Source organism: Orbicella faveolata, unplaced genomic scaffold, assembly GCF_042242905.1.
Source record: "Orbicella faveolata isolate gen_17 unplaced genomic scaffold, um_ofav_v1 contig_3, whole genome shotgun sequence".
Taxonomy (NCBI): domain Eukaryota; kingdom Metazoa; phylum Cnidaria; class Anthozoa; order Scleractinia; family Merulinidae; genus Orbicella; species Orbicella faveolata.
The window spans coordinates 2,418,060-2,432,500 of NW_028301558.1; the positions used below are offsets into that span (position 1 = coordinate 2,418,060).

Below are 14,441 nucleotides of genomic sequence, written 5' to 3' on the forward strand. Positions count from 1 at the left end.
CTTTGAAGGCAGGATTTGAATATTCTTGAGATTTTATGCATACAGAACAAGAGGCAGAAATAATTGACATCCATCAAAATTCAATCTGCTGTCTAGAGTTTCTGCTATGATGGTCACATGTGAATGATAACCCCTGTTAATAAATTTACACCATTACTTCAGTCTGCAAATATCAACACATCCAGTGGTCAGACAATATCAATGACATCAAATACAGATAAAAGAATTGTAGAGACTCATTAACTCAGCCAAATCCAGAATGACTATACAACAAAGCAACATGTGACTTTATTACAGTGTGTTTGATGTTTATTCATTACTTACATATGATAAATCTTTGTTTTTGAACCTAAATGAATAAATTACTGTATTTTCAGATAACAAGACGTGTTTGCTTTGTATTTCAATCACATTTTATTATAATTAATTAATTTAGACTTTCATTAAAAGTTAGACTTTATATGAAAGGTATAGGTATATCAAAACACATAGCCAGAGTGCCAAAACATTATACAATAGTACATGTATACATCACTACATCACTCTGAGTCTCTTAAGGCACCTTACTTCTTGCCCCCTCAATAATATTATAGAGAAGTTTCCACTCAAGGAGGGTTTGCTCAAGAAAGATTTCTGTTTTCTCAGTTGGCTATATTAACACATCACTAATATTGTAAACAGCTTAAGTTTGCACTGTTGGGTAGCCAGTCTATTGTCTTTTTGAGATTGTCATAGCTCCAGTGCATCTGGTGTACTTCATGCTGATGTCGTTGTCTTGTCTCGTCCAGTTCTCGTAGCAAATGGTCATTGGTGGAAACTAAGGATCTGGATAAAACGGAAACATACATGTAGAAATGTATTGTTGGATTCATAACATCTGCGCAACTTTTCTTATCTTTTTTAGTCTCAATACTTGGTGGTCATGAGGATGCCCCACTCTTATTTCACCTGCAACACTCCAAGAGAGTGCCTTTTACATGTACCTGTCCCGTATTTCATTTACAGTGTACTGAAACCACCACCGAGCAAACATTTGTCAGATAAATCACAATTTCTGTCTCACACTATGGCTGTACCTTCTGTGGTCAAAATGTCAGTCATCAACAGTCTTTCACAAGACCAGTGATTCTCATCAAGACTGGAGAACACACAAAGAACTAAAGACATGCTCCTGGATTCAGACTGTTTGATTCAGTAAGTTTGGTACCTGTGACTTTCTTGCAGCATGTTTGTGAGCTCTTGAAGTTGCTGTAAATTGACATTTTGTTGTTGAACTTGCTGGTTGAGGGATTTGACTTGTTCTTGGAGTGAAAGATTTCTGTGTTGAAGTTCTCCTGTGATAGATTGGAAAGCATTTAAAATCATGTTTCAGGCAACTGCAGTAAACAATATTTTAATGGAAGAATGTCAAAATATATCAGGTGTAGTGATTCTGGGCCAACCATCTGAGCAACAAAGAGCTGTACGAAGGCACAGGTAGTACATCAGTGTCAGCCCTCGTACAAGTGAGAAAATGACAATGGATAGGGCACGTACATGTACTGAGGAAAAGTCCCAAGAGCATCTCGAGGACTGCGCTGACATGGGTACCTGAAGGTAAGAGGAGGCTTGGTCGACTGAGAGAAACACAGAGGAGAGCCATCGAGAAGGAGAGAAACAAGCTTGGATGGCATTCACAGGGTGCTGCTGCCATGTCAGCGTAGGACTGTGATGGATGCCACAGTCTTCTGGCTGGTCTCAGGAGTCCTCATGGTCCCGAAGAGGATAAGTCATAGTAGTAGAGTAAGTTTAACCTTCATTACCTGCATGTGTGGAGAAGTTATGAAAAGAATACAAGAAGCCTGGCAGCTGATGAACTGGTAGTGCGTGCCATACTTTGTGTTTAAGCATGATAAATGTACAGTATGAATTGAATACCCTTTAACAGATAGATTTCTACAGTTGTACCTCAAAATTTCATTGCCAAGATGTAAATATGCAAAATATTTGGTTTGTTATAGATTTACAAGAAGGTTGCTTAAAGGTTAAATACCGGTAACGAACAAGCAGTTTGTAAACATTGGCACATTTTTTACAAACTGGCTGTCTTTACAAAAGGACCCTATGGGTCTTCCAAGACTGCGAAGACAACCAACAATATGAAGGCTTTTAAAAATATTACAATCACTGCTCATTTGCTGTTTCTTAATCCCACTGGCCCTGTCAATTCCCCCTGACTATTATCAAATGACCAAATTCTTGTACAAAAAGCAGTGATACATTTATATCATTATCAAAATTAATAAAGCTACCTATAAGTTTCTCTTGTTCTGTGGCTCCATGTGAGGCAACTTCCAATGATGTTATTTTAGATTGCAATGCATTATTTTCTTCCTGAAATTCCAGCAGTCTTGACCGCACAGTTGCCTAATATTGTGAGGAAAGAAAGTGGACTACCATTAAATACTTAGTTGCCATTGAATGTTCCTCTAGGTATTTAAAACAAATTAATCTGCTCATTTAAAATACAATGTATATGACTTTACATTAATTAATAATATCCAATTTCAAGGTGGAGGTGAAGAGTGGTGGCAGGATTTTGCAGTTGAGCTAGTGAGTTCTGTCCTTCACTTGTGTGATGGGCAGGTGAAGTTTCTTCAGAACCTTTTTTTTTCAGAAATCCGAATAAGAAAAGCACTGCAAGAGACAAATCTTTTGAGGCTAGTAAGAATGACTTTTGGGCTAGTACATAAAAGTTATGGATCATGTGTCAATCAATACCCTTGATTGACATCTCGATCAATTCTCGGTCGACACTACATGTACTCTCTAGACCAACACTCCATCAACATCTCGATTGATGCTTGATCGACACTCAATCAACAGTCGGTCGGTCAGTAGTTGGCCGAATGTTGACCGACTCCTATGTATTGATTGACACTTGATGGTACATCAGTGAAAATTACTTGACTCTTGACTGACTGACGAGATGTTGATTGAGCAATTCGATCAAGGGTATCAATTGACACTTGACCGTTACACATGATCCAAAGTCACAGCCTGAAAATTGGTTTTCTTTGCACCTTGAGACCAAACAAGCTAAATATCAAGCAGACCAAAAAATTACTGTAAGTGTTATTTCTGACAATAAGCCGGCAAAATAATGGCCTCATATTATGATGATAAACAGTGAATTGGTGGGCTAGTCAGTCATGAAGAAATCAGATTACCAACCAACTCATGGGATGCTGCATCCAGTGAATCCTTTAAGCCCTCATGACTTTTTAATTTGCCACGAACTTGTTCCAGTTCAGTTTGTTGTTGTGACATTTGATCACGGAGTCTTGATATTTCAGCAGTTCTCTCAGCCAGTTCTGTTTGTAGCTTATTACTGTCACGCGATGGTGTTACATGTAGGCTGTCCATGGCAGCAGGTAAGTGAGAAGAGAGAAGTTTTTGAGCAAGGTCTGCAATTAGGATCAACAGAAATTGAGGATGACACAGTATTTTCAAAATTTGCTACTTGACAACGCATTAAGATCATCTGGGCTCAGGGTAATTCTTAATGGGAAAGACTGTTGTAAGTTACAGTCTCATTGTCCTGATTAAGAGTATTAACCTGGCATGATGTGATTGACTGTGGTCAGTCACTTCAAATACAGTACATTACAATCTATTACAATTGGTCTGGAAGTCACTCACTTGACTCTAAAAAGATGAATTTAATATAATAATTATTGTTTAATCAGTTGTTGAAATGTCAGTAATTTACGACAACCTTTCACCCTCCAGACAACTCAGATTAAGATCATCAATCTTGATGTCACATAATGACATGGTTCTAGCTAGGTCATGCATACAGTGTAGACATTTGTCCTCTTGTATTCATATGATGTACAGTTTTAGTAAGCTACAAAGACTAATAAACCTATGTACAACAAGTCGAGAACTTTCATACAGATATTGTAAATGACTACCTAAGTGTGTTTGGATCAGTCATATGTAGTACTACTTAAACAGAATAATTGGTCTCAAAATTCCAGGCCTTAAAAACTGAGTAAGAAGTGAAAAGTGTTTAAAAGACAGAACGAATCTGTAGGCGATGCTAGCTGAAAAAACAGTTTCAGTTTTTTTGAACTCACTTTGAAACTTGGAATGGCGATGAAGTGATTTTGATCCATTCCAATACCTGTGTGAACATTAAACTGAATTTAAAAAATATATATTAAATTCATAAAGAGAAACATAAAGCCCCTGACAGCAACTTCTACATAAGCATGTTGTGTTGTAACTTTTGGTATAACATTCAAACCAGTTCATTACTTCTCTCTTGTGTACCAGTGCAAAAGACTTTTAAATTGGAAACAATACACTACAGCCAACCAATTACTCTAAAACAAAGACGTGAGCTACACAATGATGCTACTCAGGTACATGCATACTTCTGGAACAGGAAGTTCATTTAAGGCTCTGGAACTTTGCTGAAGAGCTGCACAATCCTGCTGGTGTAACTTTGTTAGCAATTAAGAGCAATGAAGAGAATACAAATCACTCTGGAACACTAACAGGAAAACTGTGGGTTCTGCCCTTTTCATTACCAGAGCGATTACTTTGCTGAAGTGTAAGATTGTGACTGTTTTAAATGTGGTCCTTTCCCTCTAAGTGGAGACACACTGGCCTCATGGTTAGTGTGCTCGCCTCCTGATTGAGTGTTGTGGGTTTGAGCCCTAGCTGAGGACATTGTGTTGTGTTCTAGGGAAAGACACTTTATTTTCACAGTGTCTCTCTCCACCCTGGTGTATAAATGGGTACTGGTGAACTTAATCCTGGGAGGTAACCCTGTATGGATTAGATTAATACTCCTACATGCTATTGAAAATGGAGATAAGGGCCGGCCTGATGGGCCACTTGGCTCACATCCAGACTTTTTACCTTATCTTACAGTGTACATGTACCTTAACCTCTAAGAAGAGGGACCTCGTCAGCTTATTAATATGCAAGTTGCATCCATTTTAGATGGGATCTAGTACCATTGATAAATACTTACTTGTCTACTAAGTCAAGAAGTTTGTTTAAAAGTCCTGAGCCTTGGTCTAAGCCATCAGCAGTTACCTGAGAAAAAACAGAGGGGCTAAAGACATTAAAAAGTAGTAAATGGACTCAGGAAAACATGTAGTTTTGTACCTTAAAGAAGTCAACCAAGGACCAAGGCCTCGTATTATTCATATCAATTGTGAATTAATCATGAAAATACAATTATGGCTTTTGAAAACACAACAGAGGGAAACCGCAAACCCCAGCAGAATGTTTTCGATAATTATATATTTCTCACGTTTAAAAGCTTGTAATCATTGAACAGCTACATGTACATGTATTAAGTGAGCAGTTGATCTGTCCAAACCACCTGCAATCTTTACAAGTGAGCTGGCCTCACAAGTTTAATACAGGCAACCTACAAGTTTACAAAAGAACATGTTACATGAAATATCTACATGTACTTCTTCCATTATTGTCAGTACTTACTACTTTAGTAGGGTTAGCATAGGGATCATGTGTTGGAGTTTCCCTTGTGGTGTGAATTTCATCTCCTCTACCTATCTTGTCGGCAAGAGGTCTTTGTGATTGCTTTGGAGAAGACTGTCTTTTTCTAGAAGGTGACAGTTCATATGACCTTGCAGATAATGGCACATGTGAGTCCTGTACTCTTTCTTGCATCCCATGAGTGTCACGCCTGACAGATATCTCAGAGCTAGGCTCTTCTTGCATGTGTCTATGGTCACGTGACCAAATATTATCACTGGGTGTCAATGAGTTGTGTAGTTGTCTAGGTGACGTGTTATGATTTATTGTCCAGGGGTTGGGTGTAAAGTGTCCTCGAGTGGAGATTGTTGTATAAGCACTTGTTTCATCTGCATATTTCAGATTTGGGTCGTCACTTGTTCTGATGTTGTCATCAGCAAAATGAACATAAGCTCTGTCCTTGTGTGGTCTGACATCAGGAGCTTCCACAGGATTCCTGGTATCTGACTTGTGTCTTGAGGATGCTGTTGTTACTGGGAACATTTTGTGGAGTTCTAACAGAAAGAACATTAACAATTTAAGTATAACACTAAGAACCAAAAATTGTTACATGTAGTTGCAATCATGGTACAATTCAAATAAACAGGACACTACTAATTTAAAACAAAATGCTGAGCTGGACATGGTCAATCATCATGGAGCCCTGAGTGAGATGGTGTTATTGCACAGCATGTACATTGTACATTTTAAGGCATGAGCTGTGTTACATTAAAAGGAAGAACAGGCAATTTATTATAACCTAGGTTGAACCATTAAGTAAACATACCATCCCTGGTATAGCTCTCTACATTAGGCTCTCTTGCTACTGAGCCAGAAACTCCTCTTCCTTGCGTCAAGTCTCCACCAGTCCGCGATATGAGATCAAGGACTGCTACATCATCATCTTCTAAAACTAAATTTATACCATGTACACGTAGGTTGAGAAAGACGGTATCACTACAGAGGCTTTGATTCAAGACAATAACCCTAACTCTAACCCTTAAATATATATACACAGGGAGATGCTGACTAAAAGTGATGTTTCCAGCTGAAATACAATGAAACCTGCATATGCAGTCACTTATGAGACCTTGCTTATTAGAAGCACCTGTGTTTAAATACTAGAAGGTTTATTTTACAAACTGAAAATATGACCAGGAGAGTTTAGTACTTACATGTATGTATTCCGGGGTTGGTGCGAGCTTAAAACAGGGTCTGATTATCTTAATAGAGATTTTTCAATCAACAACAACTGAAAATTTTATACCACCAGAGGCTTATTCAATATTGATCAAAGCAATGTACTGATAAGAAAATGAGTGTAAAATTAACAGGCTGAGAGCTGTGTTCGTTGGAAGAACCAACCACTGATAATATTATACCTGTTGGACGTGCAGCAAGATTATGAATCATATCAGATCTAGGTAAGGGTGCCCTGGAACAAATTAGACAAAGGGTAGAGTGTTAAGCATGGCTAAAGCTTGATTACGAATTAAGATGTACAGTTGCAAATTCAATATACATGTACATTGTGTACACTTAGAAAATAATATACAGTACCCTAAGTAATTTAATCCAATATCTGAATACAAGGAAAGTCTGGAAATTCAAGGTTCAAAATATTAATTAAGAATTAATGCGAGAGGACAAAAAACAGTCTTGCAAAGTGAAGGTGAATGTTTTTTACAGTACTGCCATTAACAAAATATTAATCCAAAATCTGAATACAAGGGAAGTCTGGAAATTCAGGGTTCAAGATATTAATTAAGAAATGAATGCAAGAGGACAAAAAAATGGTCATGCGAAGTGAAGGGGAATGTTTTTTACAGTGCTGCAGTTAACAAAATATTAATGTTGGGCTAGACAAATAATGAGAAGAACATTAACAGTCTCTCCTGTAAAACTGTGAATAGAGAAAATTTCTGAAATGTGAATTGTTTCACGACCAATCAGGTGTGAGATGAAACTGCAAAAAGAAAACTGGCTCACTGCAACAACCTGAAAGGTTTGGATTAGTCAGGAGTTGACACAAAATAACAAGCTGGCTTTTTTCTTACAAGACCTCACCATTTTTTAATTAACAAACTGACATCAGTGTTTCATGCGTCTGTCCTGTTATTGATCATGAATCTCGTCATAACATTGTCAAAGTAGCTGTGTATCCATGCTCAAGGCAATAGCAGAGTGGATCTGTAGACTACTTTGACCCTTTTTTTTTGTTTTTTTACGATAGCAAATTGTCAAATAATTATTGTTTGCTTTCACTCTTGTAACGCATCAGATAAATTGTAAATTCATGTGTAGGTCCGCTTATTGACAATGAAAATTAGTCAATGAGCGTGCGAGAATCTCTGCAGTTATCATAAAATACTTATTTTCCAGAGCTTATGTATATAATACACATCAAATAAAATTAATATAATATTAAGCAAAGAATAACTATGATATATTGTAGTACGAAAAACGACATTGAATTGAGCAGATAGCATCAGAAACAGCTAGACATCGTGTCTGAGAGCAAAAAAACAAGACCCAATCAGAAGCGATGCTGAGAGGTGCTTGTTTCACATGCAGTTCAAAAAGTCATGCTTGAGGGCTGTGATTGCTGGTTTTCGATCTGTATTTTTTTTTGTAGCTGAGAAACCTTCACACAAAAAATGAGGCAAACTTCTATTGTTGTAAATTTTGACAATTTACACTCACTTTTAGGTCTATTCAGTAGTTTGGTTTTTGAACTGACGGAATCAAGTGACTACTGTAGTGTTGGTTTACGTAAAAAAAAAGCACATTTTCAGAGAAAACCAAATGGTCATAAATAGGAAGTTCATGGACACAGCGAAGAATACATTTTGTAAAGTACATGTACTTCACAGGTGAATCACATGAACTTAAACTTGAACATTGGTTCAGTTGTGAAGCCATGGTGACTCTTTGCTTTGACAGCAGCTCTCTGAAATAGAAACTAATCAAAATTTGGACATTTCCAAAGGGTATAAAATCTGCGAATTGAGGAAATCAGTTTACGGAATTTGGGAATTGTTGTATCAACCAAATTATTATAGGCTAACAGCTTGCGTTCACGACATCTTGAGCCAGAGAATTCTCATGTTACTCTATGTCATGTGTTCCAGCACCAAAGCCTTGAGGTAACTAAAGGCAAAAACTATGTAAAACTTTTTTTTCACTTTCCGTTCAAACAGGAAACAAAGCTAAGTCCCAAAAATAATTACCTGGCTTATAATTCACAACAATGTAGGTATATGCCAAAAAGAAATTGATAGAATACAAATTTTCTGCTCTCAGACATGATGTCTAGCTGTGTATGATCTTGTCTGCTTCATTCAACATTACTTTTTCGTAATATATTGGTCATATCTATTCTTTGCTTATACATTAGCTGAAATAGAAAGAAAAGAACAATTTCAGTATTTGAAAACGGCAAAATTGAAACCTTGCCTTGGAAGAAAAAAGCCAGTGCATTGTTTCATGTCAAGTCCTGACTAATCCAAACCTTTCAGGCTGTTGCGGTTTGCAGGCTACCTTTTACTGTCTCCTCTCACATCTGATTGGTCCCGAAACAAAACACATTTCAGAAATTTTCTCTGGTGTTCATGGTTTTCCAGGAAAGATCGCAATACAGTCTTGTAGCCAGATGGGTGTCCAGGCATCCTTGTTTAATTTATTTTTCATTTGTTGCCTTATAAATTGCTCATTTCAGCAGGCCCAACAGCACATTTCAGACAGCCACTTCTCAAATTCTGGCCTAAAGCCTGCTGCAATAATATTACACTCAACAGCAGAGCTTATACTTAGTTACAACATTTTGAGGGACAATCAACATGTTACCTCTCTGATTCACCTTTGGAGTTTGGTGAAGAATGGTGGTTGAATTCTGATGCCTACAAGAAATATACCACAAGGATACCGGTTACTTTCATTTACTGACGTGTTGACACTACAAGCCATGATCTTGGTTAAATACACTGTATCTGGTCAACTAGTCTAATTAACAATCAGATCAGGTGAGCTTATGGTTTCTATCAGGGTGGAGCCAACTTTACAGCTGTGAGCCACCTATCAAGACCGAACTGTCTAGTAAATAAATTGTTTTAGCATAACCTGCCAACTAATCTAACAAAAAAGATATCTTAGTTAGTTATTTCAGTAACTTCATCAAAATGTGAAGTTGAAACCATTTTTCCAGAGCTGTCTATAATTATTTAGCAATTATATGTAGATCATGACCTTCAGGCCAGATAGTTGATGAGGCAGAAAACCAAATCAACTACAACATCACCCCGTAGAAATTAAGAGCAAATATTTACAATGTAACTATTTCAATTTGTCACAGTAGAAAACTAAGTAAATTTCTTTCTGTAAAAATGTTCAGTTAAACAGTATTAAACTACATGTACAATTATTTGTTACATGGACTGAATGGTTCTGTGTCATAAGTTTAAAAAATTTGTAATTTTATTTAAATTTATTATGACATTTATCAGCCTTATCAGCCAAAATATCTAATGAATCTGATAACCCCTCACTTCTTTTCTCATTCTTTTCCCACCTTTTTATAATTTTACCTTAATTTACAGCCATACATCTACCGGGCATTCATAATTCGATTGCTGATGCTCTCTCTAGTTTTAATTGGCAGGAGTTCCGGCATCTGGCTCCGGAGGCCTTACCACACCCAGTCCCAATTCATCAACAGCTCTGGGATCTTTTAATATCTCATCCTTAGAGGCTCAGTGCCACAATCTCCTGGTGCATGGGTTGGCCTCCTCCTCTCGAAGCTCTTACGCCTCAGGTCAGAAAAAGTTTTATCAATTTTGTACTCAGCTTGGCAAGATCCATCCGTCTGGTTCTCCTTGCCCTGTTGATGAATGGACCCTCTGCCTTTTCACGACTTTCTTGGCCAATACAGAGCAACTTTCCACCATCAAGGTGTATCTGCCTGCGGTCCACTCTCTGCATATCGACCAGGGCTTTCCGGATCCTTTTGTTGATTGTCTACAGTTGCAGCGGGTGCTCCATGGTGTTAAGCGAACTCAGGGCGATCCTTCTTCTCAACGGCTACCAATCACTGACGATGTCATGGCTGTTATCTTCACAGCTCTCGACGTCAATGGCCCAGATCATTGCATGTTTTGGGCAGCATGTTGCCTGGCATATTTTGGCTTTCTGCGCTCTGCGGAATTCACCATTCCGAACTTGGCCAGTTTTGCTCCATCCATCCATCTTGGTGTGGCTGATATCTCTGTGGACTCCCATTCATCACCCTCGTGCCTTTGCATTAGGATTAAAGCATCTAAAACGGACCTGTTTAGGACGGGGTGTTTCGTGCATATAGGTAGAGGCTCATTCCCACTGTGTGCAGTGCAATCCCTGTGGTCGTATCTGATGATAAGGGGTAATACGTCAGACCCTTTATTTCTGTTTCAGGATGGTCGCCCATTATCCCGATCCCTTCTGACGGCTTGGTTCTGTCGTATTTTGTCTTCGGCTGGTATTCACGGCAACTTCTCGAGCTACAGTTTCCGTATTGGCGCAGCAACAGTGGCCGCCCGTAACAGCATCCCGGACCATCAAATTCAGGCACTGGGTCGGTGGTCCAGCTCGGCCTCTCTGTCGTACATTCGGACTCCCGCAAAGACGTTGTCACAACTCTCTAAGCAGTTGACTTCAGTTGTTACACCTTGATTGTCATTACGCATCAGACGTTATTTCTTTCCTTTGTGCATCCATAGACCGATTAGGGAGTCTGGGCCTCTCTAGCAATGCTGGTGTGTGTCTAGCGCAGTTTGACTGAAGTTATTCTGGATGTGCTGTGCTTTTTCGTGCCGTGGACATTAAGCTATGGATGGCTACTAGTGGCTCTGCTCTCTTCACGGGGCACTTGTCATGGAATCCAGACTTCTACAGTGGGATGACGGTACTGTCCAGTTGTGGCTGGCTGCAGGTTTGCTCGCGGTTGATGGGTATGTATGCTCCTGTGCTTTCATGTCAACGGCAGGCTTTGGGTTGGTGCTTGGAAGGTTTTGGGAAGTCTCGGTCCCTCTCCCACCCTGCTTGTAGGGCGAGGTCTGGTGGTTGCTGCTCACAGGGTTGTCATGGTTACCCTACATGCCCGGCTCTTGTGCTTGAGGCTCCACTATCTTTCCAGGCACCTTCCCCAAGCTCATCTATTGTTGATGAGTTTAAATGTGGTTAAATGCAATTTAAGCTAAGTTAAACGCGAAACAATGCTGGTCAGTGGCCTCCCCTGTTGTGGACATGCGTAGTAGTTGGGGTTTGCAGGGGGTCGCGTGGTTTTACAGCTCGGCTTTTGAGGTCAGCTCATTCTCACATACATTCTTGCCTTTTCGACTGTGCTTGGCGACTTCACTCCCTGCCCTCCCTCCCTTTCTGGTAAGTATGAGGTAGGTATCATGGTTCCACTGTTTTTGGCAGTGTGATGGTGCCTGGTGGTTACCGCTCACAGGGTTGTCATGGTTACCCTATGCGCCCGGCTCTTGTGCTCGAGGCTCCACTATCTTTCCAGGCACCTTCCCCAAGCTCATCTATTGTTGATGAGTTTAATTTAAATTCATTATGACATTTATCAGCCTTATCAGCCAAAATATCTAATAAATCTGATAACCCCTCACTTCTTTTCTCATTCTTTTCCCAACTTTTTATTTTATTCACTTTTTCTAAACTTTTTCTTTTTCTCTTTATTCAATAATAATAATAATAATAAAAAAGCACTTGTAACTAAATCTTGAAAGACTGGCCCGTCTAGACTAGTACTAGCTATCTGCCGGCCAGTCCAACTGTAAAATGTAAACTAAGAAATAAAGATTGATTGATTGATTGATTGCCGCTTTCTTCAAATATTTTGCTACTGATATGCCTCTAGTTCACCAATAAATTTCACATTATCAGAAACTTAATCACAACTACATCTAATTTTTATCAGTTTAGCTGGACTGAGGAAATTGAAATCAAATTTCTGTGTTTGAGAACGAAAGAAAAACTGTAAAGATATCACTTCAACTAGTTCAAGTGATGTAGCATGATCGTGACAAATCCAGTAGTAATAACTGGAATGTATATGTCCATGTAGGGGGTATCAGTCAGAAGCAATACCTGGTCAGAAGTAAAGTGCATTATAGCTGCTCTCCTCTCACTATCGCGCACAGATCTGTCATCTAAAAATAATAAAAGAAAATGTAAACAAAATGACTTGCAGTCCATTATGATGTGCACTCTAGAGAATTCATAGTTTCTGCAGTGGTCATAAAAGCCCTAATATATAGATTTAGCCAAGCCTAACAGCGGAGCTCCTGATTGCAATAACTGATGATAAAGGAAAGAGAGAATTATTTTTTCTTGGATCAGAAACTCAAAAAATGATCATTTGTGAGCATGTAATTGTTCAGCGTGTGGTTTTGCTATTTTTTCCAGTTAAATTTTAACACACTATACCCAACAATCCTAACTACATTTTAAAATGATGTAACTGGCTCTCTTCTCAAGCTCTCCTTCCACACCCCTCAAAGTTAAACCATTAAATTCAAGATGCCTTTCTCTTACCAAGTCGTCGCAGATTGGGAAGCATGTGTACAAGGAAAAGACGGTAATCAGGCTCATTTTTGGTAACCGGGTTTAATCTCAGATCTAAGTCCTGCGGAATAATCAGATTTAGCCAGGACAATGTTATTATCAAGACTATAAACTTTTATTACAGAATGCTGGATGCCTAATTATCATAAATATGGCTATTTCTATGAGTGGCCAGGATGAACCAAAATCTGCAATTGCAATTGGCTAGTCAAGCAGACAAGATTGAGCTACATGTATCTTGCCCACTTGAGATGATCCTCAACGTCCCACAAGAAACAGAGAAACTGATCCACCAAGATTAGCCTAATGCTACCAGAGGATCAGTTTTACATTTGTATCAATTTTTAAATTTAATTGAAATAAAGTGTGCAAAGTTCTTTACACCAAATACCAGTAATAAATTCTTTATTGACCACGCTTGTTCAGTTAAGATGGCTGGATAATAGCCTTAATCTTGTTTTTCATGTTTATGGAACACACCTGTATCTCCAGTCCAAAAAACATGTAACCAACATCCTGCAATCTTAACTGAACATCAAGCAACTTATCTGTATTTAATGGACTTAATAAATTACAAAGTCAACAGGAATGCCACAAATCTTTACCTTAAGATTTTTCAAGTTTCTTAGTCCATGCAAGTCTTTTAGTGTGGAAATGTTATTGTAGTATCTGTTGTATTCAATCTATGTTAAGGGTTTATTGTAGACCTCAACAAGTTGTAAACTAGATACATTTACAGGGTAATAAAGCAATTTTACCAGCCTACATTGCATGAAATTGGGAAAACCTAGTAGAAGTAAGACGCACAAATGCATGTAACAGCTGACACCGATAAAGGCAGCTGCAGTCTCTTTTCTTGATTGCCCTCTGGGCAAGCCGTAAATGTGACCTAGATGGATGAAAATCACTGCAAAAGCTATTTTAATTTGTACCTAGAGGGAATACACACATTCACAAATTTGCACTGCCAAAAGTTAGACTTAACCAGGATTCCCATCCATTTATATTCTGCAGAGGAAAAGCCTACTGCAGGCTGACTACCAATACAACCTGGGAGTGAATGACAAGGGTGAGGAGTTGTGTGACTACAACTATGTCAGAGCTGAACATTGCACTCTGTGGCACATTACAGTGTGTATCTGAGATTGTCTCCCTTGTTTTGTTTGCTTCGTCATCTTTTTATTATCAATATTTACTTACATGTACAATTGTAGCTAAAGAACTGAATCATAAGTCTGATTACTTCATTATATAAACATTGACATGTAAATTTGGAAATGGCTCAATTTAATATT

General features: G+C 38.5%; 2 protein-coding genes across 3 annotated transcripts in view; one reads left to right on the top strand and one right to left on the bottom strand.

Annotated features, from left to right (window-relative positions):
• Nucleotides 1-260: 260 nt before the first annotated feature.
• LOC110049439 (centrosomal protein of 72 kDa-like) overlaps nt 261-14,441 on the bottom strand; it is a 20,586-nt gene continuing 6,405 nt past the window's right edge. For both annotated transcript variants that reach the window (XM_089297500.1, XM_089297502.1), the window contains exons 4-16: nt 13,752-13,815; nt 13,117-13,207; nt 12,670-12,731; nt 9,385-9,437; nt 6,921-6,973; nt 6,326-6,451; nt 5,503-6,053; nt 5,027-5,091; nt 4,122-4,168; nt 3,214-3,446; nt 2,292-2,406; nt 1,208-1,334; nt 261-825 (exon numbers count right to left, since the gene is read on the bottom strand). In XM_089297500.1, coding sequence (XP_089153626.1) covers nt 666-825; nt 1,208-1,334; nt 2,292-2,406; nt 3,214-3,446; nt 4,122-4,168; nt 5,027-5,091; nt 5,503-6,053; nt 6,326-6,451; nt 6,921-6,973; nt 9,385-9,437; nt 12,670-12,731; nt 13,117-13,207; nt 13,752-13,815 — 1,747 coding nt within the window. In that variant the 3' untranslated portion in view covers nt 261-665. The remainder of the gene's footprint in view (nt 826-1,207; nt 1,335-2,291; nt 2,407-3,213; nt 3,447-4,121; nt 4,169-5,026; nt 5,092-5,502; nt 6,054-6,325; nt 6,452-6,920; nt 6,974-9,384; nt 9,438-12,669; nt 12,732-13,116; nt 13,208-13,751; nt 13,816-14,441) is intronic.
• On the top strand, nt 10,189-11,365 carry LOC149106053 (uncharacterized; the record flags this gene model as incomplete). The annotated part of the gene is made up of 1 exon (XM_089298287.1): nt 10,189-11,365. A coding segment is annotated over one exon (1,053 nt), but the record flags the coding sequence as incomplete, so codon positions are not given.